This window comes from Sorex fumeus, unplaced genomic scaffold (assembly GCF_029834395.1).
Source record: "Sorex fumeus unplaced genomic scaffold, SorFum_2.1 ptg000036l, whole genome shotgun sequence".
In the NCBI taxonomy this organism is placed as follows: Eukaryota; Metazoa; Chordata; class Mammalia; order Eulipotyphla; family Soricidae; genus Sorex; species Sorex fumeus.
This window is the reverse complement of record NW_026606093.1, coordinates 4,892,561-4,906,707: the sequence shown is the minus strand read 5'-3', so window position 1 is coordinate 4,906,707 and position 14,147 is coordinate 4,892,561. Positions and strand designations below refer to the sequence as shown.

The 14,147-nt window shown below is 44.2% G+C and overlaps 1 protein-coding gene across 5 annotated transcripts in view; it reads left to right on the top strand.

The window, feature by feature from the left end:
• The first annotated feature begins 860 nt into the window (after positions 1-860).
• The window catches only part of WNK1 (WNK lysine deficient protein kinase 1), a 132,309-nt gene continuing 119,022 nt past the window's right edge, over positions 861-14,147 (top strand). For all 5 annotated transcript variants that reach the window (XM_056117876.1, XM_056117875.1, XM_056117874.1 and 2 more), the window contains exon 1: positions 861-1,667. In XM_056117876.1, the coding sequence (XP_055973851.1) occupies positions 876-1,667 (792 nt within the window). In that variant the 5' untranslated portion in view covers positions 861-875. The remainder of the gene's footprint in view (positions 1,668-14,147) is intronic.

Genomic DNA, 14,147 nt, shown 5'->3' with positions numbered 1-14,147 from the left:
GGGCGGGGCCGGAGCGGGCTGTGTGGAGGCTTCTGTCTCCCGGCGCCATTTAGCGCGGAGAGTTTCTCGGGCGGACGCGGCGCTTCCTCGCTCGGCGCTCGGCGCCCGTCTTCGCTGACAGAAGGCGCCTGGTGGGGGTGACTACTCTTTTCTTTCCCTTCGCGCCCCGGCCCGGTCCGTGCGCTCGGCCCCGCGGCGGGCGGCCCTCCCTGCCCGGCGCCCGCCGCCCGCCCGCCCGCTCGCTCGCTCCCTCAGCCCCGGCCGGCCCGGCCCGGGAGGAGGCGCAGGAGACCGGGGTTGGCCCGGCCCGGCCGGCGCGGGCGGGGGGCCTCGGGGGGGCCGCGCCTCAGGCGGAGCGGGGGCGGACGATGGGCGCCCGCTGAGCCGCTGCCCCTGGCTCGGGCGCGTGTGGGAGGCGCCGCCGCCGCCGCCCGGCCGGCGGGACCGGAGCCCCGGGCCGCCCCTCCCCCTCGCCCGGGCCGCCGGGGCCGCCGCGTCGCCGTCGGTGCCGCCCTCGGGGCCTAGCGCGCGCCGGGGCCGGCCCGGCCCGGCCCCTCATGCCCGCGGCGCCGCCGCCGCCCCTGCCCCGCCGGCCGCCGCCCGCCGCAGGATGGCCGCGGACCGGGAGGCGCTGACCCCCGCGGCTCCGCTCCTCGCCCGCCCGCCGACGCGCCCCCGCCGAGAGCCGCAGCCGCCGCAGCAGCCGCCGCAGCCGCAGCCGCAGCCGCAGCCGCCGCGCCGCGCCCCGCCGTCCCGCCCCGCGCCCGGCCCGGCCGGCCAGTGCTGACCGGGCGGCGTCGGCGCGCTCGGAACCCGCCGCGGCCCGGCCCGGCCCGCCCCCCGCCCCTCGCCCGAGCCCTCGCCGCGCGCCCACCATGTCCGGCGGCGCCGCCGGGCCGCCCAGCAGCGCCGCGAGCCCCCCGCGCCTCGCGCCCCCGGCGCCCGCCCCCAAGAATGGCTCCAGCTCCGACTCGTCGCTGGGCGAGAAGCTGGCCGCGGCGGGCAGCGACGCGGCGGCGGGCAGGACCGACGAGTACCGGCGCCGCCGCCACACCATGGACAAGGACAGCCGCGGGGCGGCCGCCGCCGCCGCCGCCACCGCCACCACCACGGAGCACCGCTTCTTCCGCCGCAGCGTCATCTGCGACTCCAACGCCACCGCGTTGGAGCTGCCCGGCCTCCCTCTTCCTCCCCCGCAGCCCGGCGCCGCCGCCGCCGCCGCCGCCGCCGCCAGCGCCGCCGCGGCCGCGCCCCCCGCGCCCGGCGCCCCCGCCGAGCCCCGCCGCGCCGAGCCCCCGCCGGCCGCCCCGGCCGCCGTGTCGCCGCCGGGGGACGCCGCCCCCTCGGGCCCCGCCGCCGCGCCCGCCGCGCCGAGCCGCGCGAGCCGCGAGCGCCCCGCGGCCCCGCCCGGCCATGCGGGCGGCAAGGAGGAGCCCGCGCCGCCGGCCCGGGGCGGCAGCGGCGGCGGCGCCCGGGAAGCCCCCGACGAGCGCGGCCCGCCGCCGCCGCAGGACGACACCGAGGAGCTGGAGACCAAGGCGGTGGGCATGTCCAACGACGGCCGCTTCCTCAAGTTCGACATCGAGATCGGCCGGGGCTCCTTCAAGACGGTCTACAAGGGGCTGGACACGGAGACCACGGTGGAGGTGGCCTGGTGCGAGCTGCAGGTAACCGGGCGGGCGGCGGGGCGGGCGGCGGGGGGCGGGGGCGCGCCGCGTGCACCCGCGTCTCCGCATCCGCGCTCGGGGCCGGCCTCCTCCCCGGCGCCGGTCTGGCCCCGGGCGCGACTTTTGAAAGCCGCGGGGACGGGCCTTCGGGCTCGCACCCGGCTGCGCGCGGGGCGTGGGCCAGCCGGGCGGCGGAGCTGGAGCTTCGGCATCTCGCCGGGTCCTTTCCGTCTCAGCAGCGTGGTGGGCGGGCGGGCGGGCGCGAGCCTCCAGCCGGTGCCCAGGCCTGGCCTTTCCGGCAGATCTCGGCCGGTCCACGCGAACCGCCGCCGGAGAGAGGCCCACTTCGGGCCCGGCGGGCGCAACAGGTGTCTGGTCGCGTCCACCGAGTGATGCTCCGCTTCGGGTCGCTCGTAGCGTTGAGGCGTTCGGGAGCAGAGCCAGAACCTGTGAGAGGCCGAGCGTGCTTTAGGGAGTGTCATGCCGCTCCTGTTGGCCCCCGAGAAGCCCCTGAGTAACTCCCGGAGACCCACGGGGGTCGCGCGAGCCCGTTGCCTTTCCGTCTCCCAGAAAGCTCGATTGATGTGAATAGCGTTGTGTCGGGTCCGAGCCTGTGGGTTGAAAATACACCCGGTTGGAATGACTGGTCTTGGCCACTTGTTGCCTGACCTGTAGCAGTGTGATTGGTGCCCTCACCAGGAAGTGACCTGTGGGCTACTGGAATAGGGCAAGTTACACTTGAAGCTCTGTTCAAGAAGGAATGAAAAAAGGCATTCTTCGTTTTCTTGTCAAGGTTATGCACCAAGTTGAAATAGGATATGGACGTAACTGAATGGTCCAAGATTGCATTCAGTCCATTCACCTGGTCACGAAGGCAACACTTAACGCTCTGAATGCCGGCTTTCAGGTGACCAAGACCCTTATTTGACGTGAAGGGATGTGGAAGTATCAGGAGGGTGTCAACTGAAAAATGGCTCAGTGCCTTCAGAACATGATTTCTTTGAGTTACATAGTTACTTATAAGGAACTTCAGAAGTGTGGTGAATTAAGCAGTGCTCGTTTTTGCGGTGGTTTAAAGATGGAAAGGTGGCAGACCTTTTTAATAGAAAAAAACAAACCTCGTGAAACTAACTTTATTTCTATTAGTCATACTAAAAAACAGGTCTGATTCCTTTTGTTTTATAGACATTTCGTTACAGACAGACACCTATTTTTGTTTTTGTGTACCAAGGTTGCCTACTGCGGATCCATTTTAATCTTGGTACAGTTTTTATATTGGAATAAGAATTCATAATTTATTTTCTTAATCGGTGTCACTGCTCTTTAAGCCTGGACCCAAGTAACTTAAGTACCTTAGGGATCCATTTTGTTTTAGTTATTTCATTTTTAGACTTTTTTAGAATCTGCTGTTTTACCTGCTGTTTTACACTCCCTAAAGCACCTGTTTTACCTTTCTGATAGCTTAGTTTGTCTATGGTCCGTACATTATTTGGTCTAATTTCAAGTTTTCTTAAAACGTGTGACTTTACTTAAGCATAGGCTTGGTCAAACTGAAGAATATTTCCATCCTTTTGTATGCAGTGCATTTAAGCTAGTTCAGGATTGGTCGTAAAACCAAATGAATCCAAGCTAATTGAGTGGTACCCTGGTTTAGTTGTTAAAGCCTGCTTCTACGGTTTTTTACTTAGTTTTTAAAAATGTGGTTATTATAGCCTAGGAGTCTTTTGTGGAAGTAGTTGGGCATTATTACCTTTTAAAAATCTTTTTGACTAGGACAGTCAAACTCAATAATCTTATTCAGAAAGTTGTGTGAGTTTAGTATGTGAGTTGGAGACTTTGAGTCCAAATTAAAGAACAAGCCCAGGAGATTTTGTAAGGCATTAAAAAAGAAAGTTTTTTTTTTTCAAACTTAATGTACTTACTGTATATTGTTCACAATTTAAATTTTTTCTGAATATATATTTTATTAAAAATCTTAGTGTATTAAAATTGAAAGAAATCTTAGATTATTCTGCCCAAACCTGAAGGAACCTGAAGTCATAGAACAGGTGATGACTTGCTTAGTTTGGGAAAGGGCAAAAATTAAATGTGTTAGGCTCTAATAATAATTCGGGAAATGTTAAAACATTTATTAGTCTGGTAAATGACTAATTGTTAAATCTCAAATGAAATACTAATGTTTTGGTATTGAAATAGCTGTCAGGTTTCAGGAAAAATCTCATCCTATAACCATGGAAAATGTTTTCTGACTTGAGTATTGATTTTATCATTTCATTGGAGAAGAAAATAGGGCTTCTTGGGGGATGGAGAGTGAGTTAATGAGTACAAAATATAGGCTTAATTTTTAGAGTCACTGTGTGTAGTTACCTATTAAAACAAATGTCAGTTCTTTAGATAATAATATGATATCAGTACATGTATAGGTAACTGTTAACACAAGTGTCAGTTCTTTAGGTAATAATTTGATACCACTGGATCTTAAATGATAGAAGGTCTTTTGAGAATCAGATTTCTTTACCTGTTTTTTTACTAGGAAAGTGATGTGCTTATGACAGCTCAGTTGTTATGGTCAGAAAATGGTATATTGCTGGGGTTTGCAGAATTTAAGTAGCTTTTTTTTTCAAAATTAGGGATGGACTTTTCTTTTTAATAGAAGTATAGCGTAATTTACTTTTTTGTGGCATAATTTACTCTAAGCATTTGAAATACAGGTTTAGAAATGATTTATTTACATTTACTTGAGGCACTTTTCTCTTTAATATCCCTTTCTAAAAACTTTTGATAATAGTTACTTTATACACACACGTACACAATTGATGAGATTGTTTGCAGATCTACATACTGTTTGTTTGATAATAGTTACTTTACTTTATATATATTCAAGTGATGGGATTGTTTGCAGATCTCTCTGAAAGGGGAGCTCATCATAAATTTTGTCTAAAGTCTAAGTTTGGTAAGTTAAGGTTCATACTTTATTAGTATTGTTTTATTAAAAGTTTGACTGCAGCAGAAATGGCATTTGGCTTTGTGGTGAAGAAACAGTAACTAATTTCTTTACTGTAGTTATTAAATAATTGAACTGAATCTTCCCCACTGAACATTGAGGATTTTTCTCCCCCTTTATAAATTTGTGCCACATGTATTTTTTAGTATGAGACAAAAATACTAAAACTTATTTTAAAAGACACCCAGGCACCAAGTCTCCTAAACCCAAAATGCTTAGTTAAATATCATCTTAATATAGGTTTAATAGCTAACTATATTAGTAAGCAGATGAGACTAAAGATAATTGGAATCCAGTTCCAGCTTTCAAGGAATAGGAAATGTGGAATTTTCATGTTTTTAATAAGGAATATGTGATGTGACCATAGCATTAATAGGAGACAGGATCCCAAGTAACTTGCCCCACTGACTGAATTTCAGGAACTAAACCTGAAAACTATTTAGTTTGTTTGGTTTAATTCTCAGAGTCACTGATGAGAAAGGGAGGATAGATAAAATTCAGATAACTCAGGAGTAGCTAGGCAGATTGAACAGTGATTGGTGACTTGTTTGAAATCATTCTTTTGTCTGTTCTAAACAGGAAAGAATAGAAATAAATACAGGATGATTTTTGTTGGGTAATACTTTATTTTAAAAATATGTAAAAATATGTAGATTGATTGCTGTAGGAAGTAACCTTTGTGTACCGGAATCGGAATCGAGACTCAAAGTTTAGTTTGGTTTTGTTTTTTTGAAATCATATACTTAGTTTTCAGTTTTAGGGGGTTAAATGCCTTGTTTACTTTTTCTCTGACCTTTAGTATTGGAATTCCCATAGTAAGAATTTGGAAAGAGGGGTTGTTTTTGTGTAAAACCAGTTGGTGATCTATTGTTGCCTAGTGACTGAGTTCATTTCTTGACTTTCAGATTTTAGTGCAAGACCCTGGTCATTGGGCAGTCCAACCTAGTTAATCCCTATGGAAACATTCAGCTAAAATTGGGCTCTCATTTCCAAAAGTCATCCGAGACCTGTTGTTTGTTGGGTTTTCTGGTTGTTTTTAGATGGGGGAGAGAAGGGTTTTAGATAACGTTGAAAAAGCGAGTGGTTATGCTCAAATTACAATTTTTTGAAGTGTTAGTATATTATGAAAAAAATTAAATGTTTTATTTAACTCTGTATTCTTTATATTGAATTTTAGCATCTTACATTTTATTTTTTAAACACAGAACTTAACCTAGTCTGGAGGAATACGTGAGACTTTGTACTGCCTGAATTTAGATCTGAAGAAGCTCTTTTCCTCTAGTAAAATAGTAATTAAGAATTAAACTATCTGGAATCAAATCCTGGCTAAAGTGTCATCTTAGGAATGTTTGTACTAGCTTTCTGTCTGTAAAGTGAGATGTTAAGAGTCCATTTTTTAGAGGCATTGTGATTATTAGATGAATGCGTGCATGTATTCAAGCATTTGGGATATTTCTTTGTACATAAAAATATTAACTGATAGAACAGTATATTTTTCAGGCTTTCTTTTTGATAGTATTTATGAAGATTTTTTGGTTTATTTACATTTCATGCTCAGAAAATTATAAAGCAAAAGTTAAAAACTTTTTGAGGGTGGTTTGGTGGTGCCCAGACCTGTTGGCACTGAGTGTAGGATTTGGTGACACCTAGGCTACATCAGTCCATATGCTTGACGCTCTGGGAATTTGGGCCAAGGGGCTTGACCCCTCAACCACAATTACGTTTGAGCAACAACATCTTCCTGACCACCTGAAGAAAAATCTTAACCATTGCTCTAATTTTTATAGAAACTTTTATCTTGGCATAATCTGCACTTTCAGATTCTTTGACATTCTCTCCTGCCTGATTTTATGAACTTGTTACTTTTCTTGATGCAGCTCTTCAGAATTTACTAGTTTTTAAAATTTGCTAAGATCCCTTTTCCTTTGGGATCATTCTTCAAATATTTTTCAAATGGGATTGAAAGCATTTGTCCACTCCACTAGTCTCTGGGTCCTTTTGAAAATATAAGTAGATGTTCCAACATTAAAAAATATTTAAAAGTATATATTAATCTTATTCTTACTAGGTTAAAAATAGTTGTAGACACCAGGGCGGCTTTATCCATATTCCTTGCCCTTTTTTTTCCCATTTATATATTTATTTATCTTTTTCCCACAGCAGATTTCTCTATTTGGAGAGTTGACTATACTGTATAATGGAAATAACTCTGAGGCAGAACACTAGAGTAATCTATGTTATCCAATTATCCTCTGTAAGGAACTTAATCTCTAATGTTGATTTATTAGTAACATATTTTACTGACTTCACAGGATTGCTGAGGATCAAGTGATACACTCTGTGTAGTGCTACATACAAATAGTAAAAAGATGTTGGGGGGGGGGAGGGACGGTATCAGAGCAGTTATAGTACAGCTAGTAGGGTACTTGCCTTGCACGACACTGACCCAGGTTCAATCTCCAGCATGTGATCCCCCAAGCCTGCCAGGAGTGTTCCTTGAATCCAGCCAGAGGTAAGACTTGACCGTAGCCGGGTGTCACCCCAAAACAGCAACAGCAAATTTAAAAAGATGGTACTTTTAGAAGATCCATTTTAAAAAATAATTAAAATATTTATTTTTTAACTATTATGACTTTTTGGCCACAACTGGCTGTTTTGAGGGTTTACTCATAGATCTGTGCTCAGGGATCACTTCTGGTAGTACTCAGGGGATTAGTTTCCTACCCACTGTACTGTTTCTCTTTTTTTGGGCCAGGTGGGATGTTGGGCCAGACCCAGCTATTGGGTGTTGGGCCGGACCTAAGCACAGAACTCAGGGCATACTCCTGGTTACTGTGCTTAGGGGTCACTCCTGGTGTTCCTTGGTGTTGCATAGGCAAGTGGCTTACCTCCGGACTATATTTCTGGCTCCTCAGAAAACCCATTGTTTGGTTTGTTTTGTTTTAGGGCTGCAGTAGTGCTCCTGGTTTACTCCTGGCAGGCTCATGGGACCATTTGTGGCACCGGGGATCAAACCTGGCTTGGTTGTCACTGTACAATTGACTGTTATAAACATTTAGATAATTTTTTTTTTGTCAACGTAGGAATTTATCAAGTCAGCTTTTCAGAATGGAGAGACAGAGAGAGACAGAGAAGAAATTTTTTGTAAGAGTGCTTTTATTTAATTTTGTATGTGATTTAGAAATTGGTCATTTGAGAACAGTAATAATTTAGTTTATGGTTGACTTATTTGATCATATAAATCTTTTTTCCTTAAGTTTATACTCATTTTGCTTTTTCAGATGGGTTTTATAAAGAATTTACTTTTTGATTTTGTGACTAGAGAATCAACATTGCGATATCAACTTATAAATATGCTCTGAGCCAGAGAGATAGTCCAAGGGTTAAGATCTTGCATGTGGGTGACCCTTGTTTGTTCCCTGATATGACATATGGTCTCTCAGGCCCTGCCACGAGTGACCTCTGAGCCCAGCCATGTGTAACCCAAACTCCCATGCCCGCCAAAAGTGCTCTGCTAATTAATGTGAATAATGGCTTAACTGTAAGTATCCTGAGATCATTTATAAGTATCCCGAGACAAGCTATTTATCACTAGCAAATAATTTTCAGACACTTGTGAATTGTTCTTAATAATTCTGTAGTCTTACAATGATAGAAGAATTTAAGAATAATAAAAAAAATTTTAGCCTAGGAGAGAGTTCAAAGGACTGAAATGCAAACTTTGCATGCAGCGGGTCCAGGTTTGATCTCTGGCACTGCATGGCCCCCAAAGCAGGGAGTTAGCCCCCAAGCACAGCAAGGTGTGGCCCAAATACCAAGACCAAAACAATAGCGACAACAAAAGAGGGTTTCATCACATTCAGTTTAGTTGAGAATGCTGTGCTACCACTGTTGATACCTTTTGTGCAGCTAAAGTTAATCTCTAAGACATCTGATCCTTTATTTTGTCAGCATACCTGTGGTGGTTGGTCTTGATTTAGACATGAGATATTTTATAAACCAAACAATGCAAGCTGAAATTTGTGAATAAAATGATTATTGATGTGTACATTTCCATTCGCCTATAGAGGTAAACGGGATTGCTTGGGATATGGCAGAATCATCTTCATGGCTATTAGTTTGATTGTTCAGTAACTCAAAACTAATCACCAATATATTAATCTCTATGTGTCTAATCTCCTTACTTGGACTGGTAGGTTCAAGGTAAAATTACCTTGGGAACGAATTTACCCTTCCTTCCACATACTCTATAGGTATTAGAAAGTGGTTAGTTAATTTGGGGGAGGGCCTCCAAAGTAGTGCTTCTGGCTTTTCTGTGGCCACTCCTGGCAGTATCCTTGCAACCAGGCCAAACTGTTCAGTGCTCAGACCCAGTTCTGCTGGGTGCCACAGGGACCATACCCAAGGGTGTTGGTGGGTGGCAGAAGTCGTGCTGGGATGACCTTGTACGTGCAAAGCAGGTCCTCCATCCATTTCAGCTATTTCCCCTGTCCTAATTAATTTTAACAAGATAGTAGATTGGTTAGATTTGGATTTTAGGTGTGGTTATTCTTTGGACAGTTAAAATTCAACCTAAATACATTTTCTTGGTGATGTTTTTCACTAGTTTTCAGATACGTATTGGAGCAATTCGTAGATATTTTCCCCCTTCAGTTCCCTCCCAACACTCACCCCTTCCCTTCCTTGTGGTTGATTTTGTGATTACCTGGGGTTTCACATACACTTGGCTGCCGGACTCACCCTTTTCAGCCGTGGTACTTGTGGGTACTTGTAGTACCTGGCCTGGGTGTTTACATAGTTAGATTCAGCCCTCATTGGGGTTTTTCCCTCTGTTGTGGGGTTTTTTACATACATAGCTGCAATTTGGCTGGGAACCTATTGCAGCACATTGTATCATGTCAGGATTGCATTCAGTTCTTCTGACTACATGATGGATTTGAACCCAGTACTGCATTGCATTCAGTCATTGAAACTTTCCTTCATGCCTTGTGCTGATTCTTAACAATTCATTTCTCTCCTGTAGTCTTACTATTATTTTACATAGTGGTATGTTGATACATACTTTATAAATGGAACATCACTCTGAAATGACCATCTTTGTGTTTCAAAGGGACAGTTACATTTCTTTTTCCATTTCTCTCTCTTTTTCTCCCCCCCCCCTTTTTTTTTTTGAAGTTTTGGAACCATGCCTGGTAGTGCTTAGGAGTTGGTTTTGTTTTCAGGAATTAGTCCTTAGTGGTGCTTGGGGACTAACCATAAGGGATGCCAGGGATTGAACCCAGGTTTGCTTCATGCCAGGCAAACCCTATCTGCTAGACACTCTCTCCCATCCCTGGAAGAGATTTCACTGAAGATTCCATTGGAAGAGAGGTTCTGAATTATATTATTTCTGGGATGTGGTTAAAATAGACATTTAAAAAAATTTTTTAATCGCTTTTTTAAAATCAGAAGTCATAAATAATATGTGTTCTTCCTTAAGGTTCTGTCTTTTTTGTTTTGTATGGTTTTTTTTTTCTTAATTACTGAGTGGTAGCCCTGTAGCACTGTCCTCCCGTTGTTCATTGATTTGCTTGAGCGGGTACCGGTAACGTCTCACAACAAATTGTGAGACTTGTTATTGTTTCTGGCATATTGAATACGTCATGCGTAGCTTGCCAGGCTTTGCCGGGCGGGCAAGATACTCTCTGGCTTGCTGGGCTCTCCTAGAGGGGCGGAGGAATTGAACCTGGGTGGTCCGCATGCAAGGCAAACGCCCTACCCCCTGTGCTGTCGCTCCAGGCCAATTACTGAATGGTATTAATGAATAATATTAATCATAATGGGATTAAAAGCTTTATTTTTGGTTACAGGAACAATGATATGCCATGGCATATTTTTGTAATTGTCACAAAACTCTTAGGCATATGCTTTGTTAGTGCTGTCTCTGAGGAAAGTCAGTCAGAGTTAATATTACCTATTTAAGATCACTTGGCACATATTAGTTCTTACTACCTCAGAATACTTAAGTTAAACAATGAAAGAAGAATTTGAGTTCTAATGGAATTTTGAAGTCTTAGAGTTTAGCAATTAGAATTTGTAACTAGTATCTTGGGCCGTTTACATTTTAATTTCATAAAATTGTCATTAAATGGTCTTTTACTCAAAGTACATACATAGATTCTGTGAGATGACAGATTTGTTATTTTCTGGATGTGTATGGTTCTTTAAGTACTGTTGACATTGGTAATTGCAGAGAATATTAATTCTATTTAAACTTCACTCATTGTGTATCAAATTTCCACCTTGTAGAAGACAAATTGAATGATTGTAATGTTGACAGGACTTTGCCTGTGGTCTTTAGATACAACTTCTTTGTAAAGTGATCACTTTCAAGTTTCATGTTGTTAATGGAGAAACGCACTTCCAACGTGATAAAAGTTATGCCAGTACTTTTTTGTTGTTGTTACTAGGAAAGCAGAATTTAGGATATACTAAAGATTAGGTCAACTATAGGACTTAGAGCTTTATCTACTTTGAAGATGAAAATTAAAGTCAAGATTTTGTAAAACTTGCTTAAACTTTTTTGAGGGGAGGGTTTGTATTAATCCAGGCTCTCTGCTGGGGGTCGCTGTAGGGGGAGGAGGTGGGGGGAATGACTGATAGTACTGGGGACATTCAAATGGGGTTGGTCTCAGCCAAGGCAAATGTCGGAACCCTCATATACTGTCTCTTTGGTCCTCAAACTTGGTAGAGCACTTGAAGTATACCAACTGATACTATTTGTTTTTTGTGCCCACCATCATTTACTAATACAAGTATGTCCATCTGAGAGGCCTGAATTCTTATATTTTCTTTAGACTAAATTGGTTCTTTGAGGTTGGACAGTCTTTTACCCTGTTACATCAGAGGTAATCCATACTCACACACTAAATGTTCGCACCTTAAAATTTGCCAGATATCTCAAATGTTCCTGTTATAGTTACTATAACTGTTGGTAAGAGCTTTTAGCTTTAACTCCACACACTATACATCACACGAAGTAATGGATTTAGACTCATTCTTTTTTAAATTTAAAAATTGTTCTAAAATTTAAATTTTAAGTTTTGGATCTTACTCAGTGGTGCTCGGTTGCTACTCCTGATGCAGTACCCGTTGCTGGCTACCTGGGCCTCTGCCGTGTAAGCATGTGCTCGTTCTGTTGAACAGTTTCTCTGGCCCTTGATTCATTCTTTTTTTTTTTTTTCTTACTGTAGTCATGTTATTGTCTAGATGTTTAAAGGGAGGGAAACTTTCTGGCACATGGACCTTGTTCAGGGCTATTTAAGTCACTAGAGAATTTCTGTAACAGTAAACTTAAAGGGAAGGACTTTGGTGTCTCAGTTGCTTACCCGAAGACTTTTGACTTTTTTGGTCAGTGTCTTTTCCTGTATCTTATTAATTTGGTACTATTTAATGTAACTTAAGTTATAGCTTTTGTCATGTTAAAAGCACAGCCTGCTGCATACATCTCTTTCTCTGATAGGAGATGCTTATTTGCTTCAATTACCTGACTGAGAAGTGTGCCTCTCAAGTGATTCTTTTCAGAATAAAAAGCCAAGAGAAGAAACAGCTTATTCCTAGGGATATTGCTTTTTTTTTTTTTTTGCCTAGAAAAAATTCAGCAGTTATTTTAAAATGGTAGGCATTCAGCTTAAATAATTTTTCTGCCTAACTCTAGATATCTAAATACAGAGAAATTCTAATAGACTTTAGTTTAGATCACGGGGGGTGTGCCAGTGATTAAACATGAAGCCCATCAAACATACATGCTATGTAAAGGTATGTGCTCTTCTGCTGAGTACATTCCTGGCTAGTTTTACATCTGATGGACATATTGTCTATGTTGCACTTGTACCAGTTTCTTTACTCAAGGGGTTTTTACTCTCTTGAACATATGTTTGTATACACATATGTGACACATGTTTAGGTGTGCCTGTGCATCGTGATGTTTTGCTGATGAGTATCCTCAGTGTAAGACAATGCTTTGATTTCTGTGATAAGAATCTTTCTATCCTTCTATTTAAAACAGAAGTGTGTACTCAGTGTGAATACTTTATTTGATATCTTACTCGGTTTTTTTTGTTTTTTTCCTGTTTTCTTCTTTTTTTTTTGCTTTTTGGGCCCAGCGCTGCACAAGGGTTACTCCCTACTCATACACTCAGGAATTACCCCTGGAGGTTCTCAGGGGACCATGTGGGATGCTGGGAATTAAACCCGGGTTGGTCGCGTGCAATGCGAATGACCTACCCACGGTGCTATTGCTCCAACCCCATGTTTTTCTGTTTTTTGGTGGGTGGACTTTCAAGCTCAGGGGGCCTACGGGTGATAAGCAACTAGTTAAATGAAGTGTCAAAGATAATCTGCTTGGATGCTATCCTGGTGGAGCGAGTGGCCTCCAGGGATGCACCCAAAGATGTTCAGAGGCCCATGTGGTGCTGGGAATAGAACCCAGGTCTTGCACATGCAATGTATCTTAACCACTATACTATCTCCCAGCCCCTAGTTTATGTTTTGAATAGCTATTTTTCTTAAATTCTTTCTGCTTAATTTTAATTAAAAAGTAAATTCTATTTAAGACAGTGGTATTAAGACAATGATAGCTATTATTCTTAATCTTTTCATTATGAGGATGACTTCTTTAACAACTAATGCTAAATGTTAGATAGTTTTCCCTCATTATATGAATATTATAATGCTTTGGAGATGTCCTTACTTTCTGCACAAATTGTTTCTTCTTCATCTTACTCATTTTTCTACCCCAGCCCTAGACCAATCATTCTCCAAGGAACATGATTGTGTTTAATTAGAAATTAAGAAAACAAGATCGGGGTATTATTAGATGTGCTATGTCTATCCAAGCATCACTGTTTTTAGACTCATAAGTGAGGATTTGTAAGATTCTATACGTGTACTTGTGTGTTCATGCCTTTTATATATATTTGTATATATACATATATATATATATATATACGCACACACATAAATACATATAACCATGAGTTTGCATTGGTATCTCCAATTCACGCTCAACTTAAGTATAGACTTTTTTTTTTTTAATCGCTGTAAATCCTTTTTCTCACTCATGAAGGAACCGGCAGAGGAACCCAGGTGTGTGGTACCCGGGGCTGAGAGCTCCAAGCCTGCTCAGTTTGGGACTGGGCCACCTCCACCCAGATCCCCCATCTTCCAGTAGCTAGACAGTTACACCCACCAACTGCTTTGTAACCCCACCAACGGACAGGATCCAGAAACTATAAAACCAAGCTCCTGGAAGCGAGGCTGCGCAACCTCTTATTGTCTAGTTCTCACTCTCAGAGAACCTGGCAGGCTACTGAGAGTATCCTGCCTGTATATGTGCCTGTCTGGGAACACCTGTGATTAGAGGCTGCCCCGAAAGCCTCCATCCCTCTCGTAGAGCCCAGCAAGCTACTGAGAGTACCCTGCCCGCACAGCAGAGG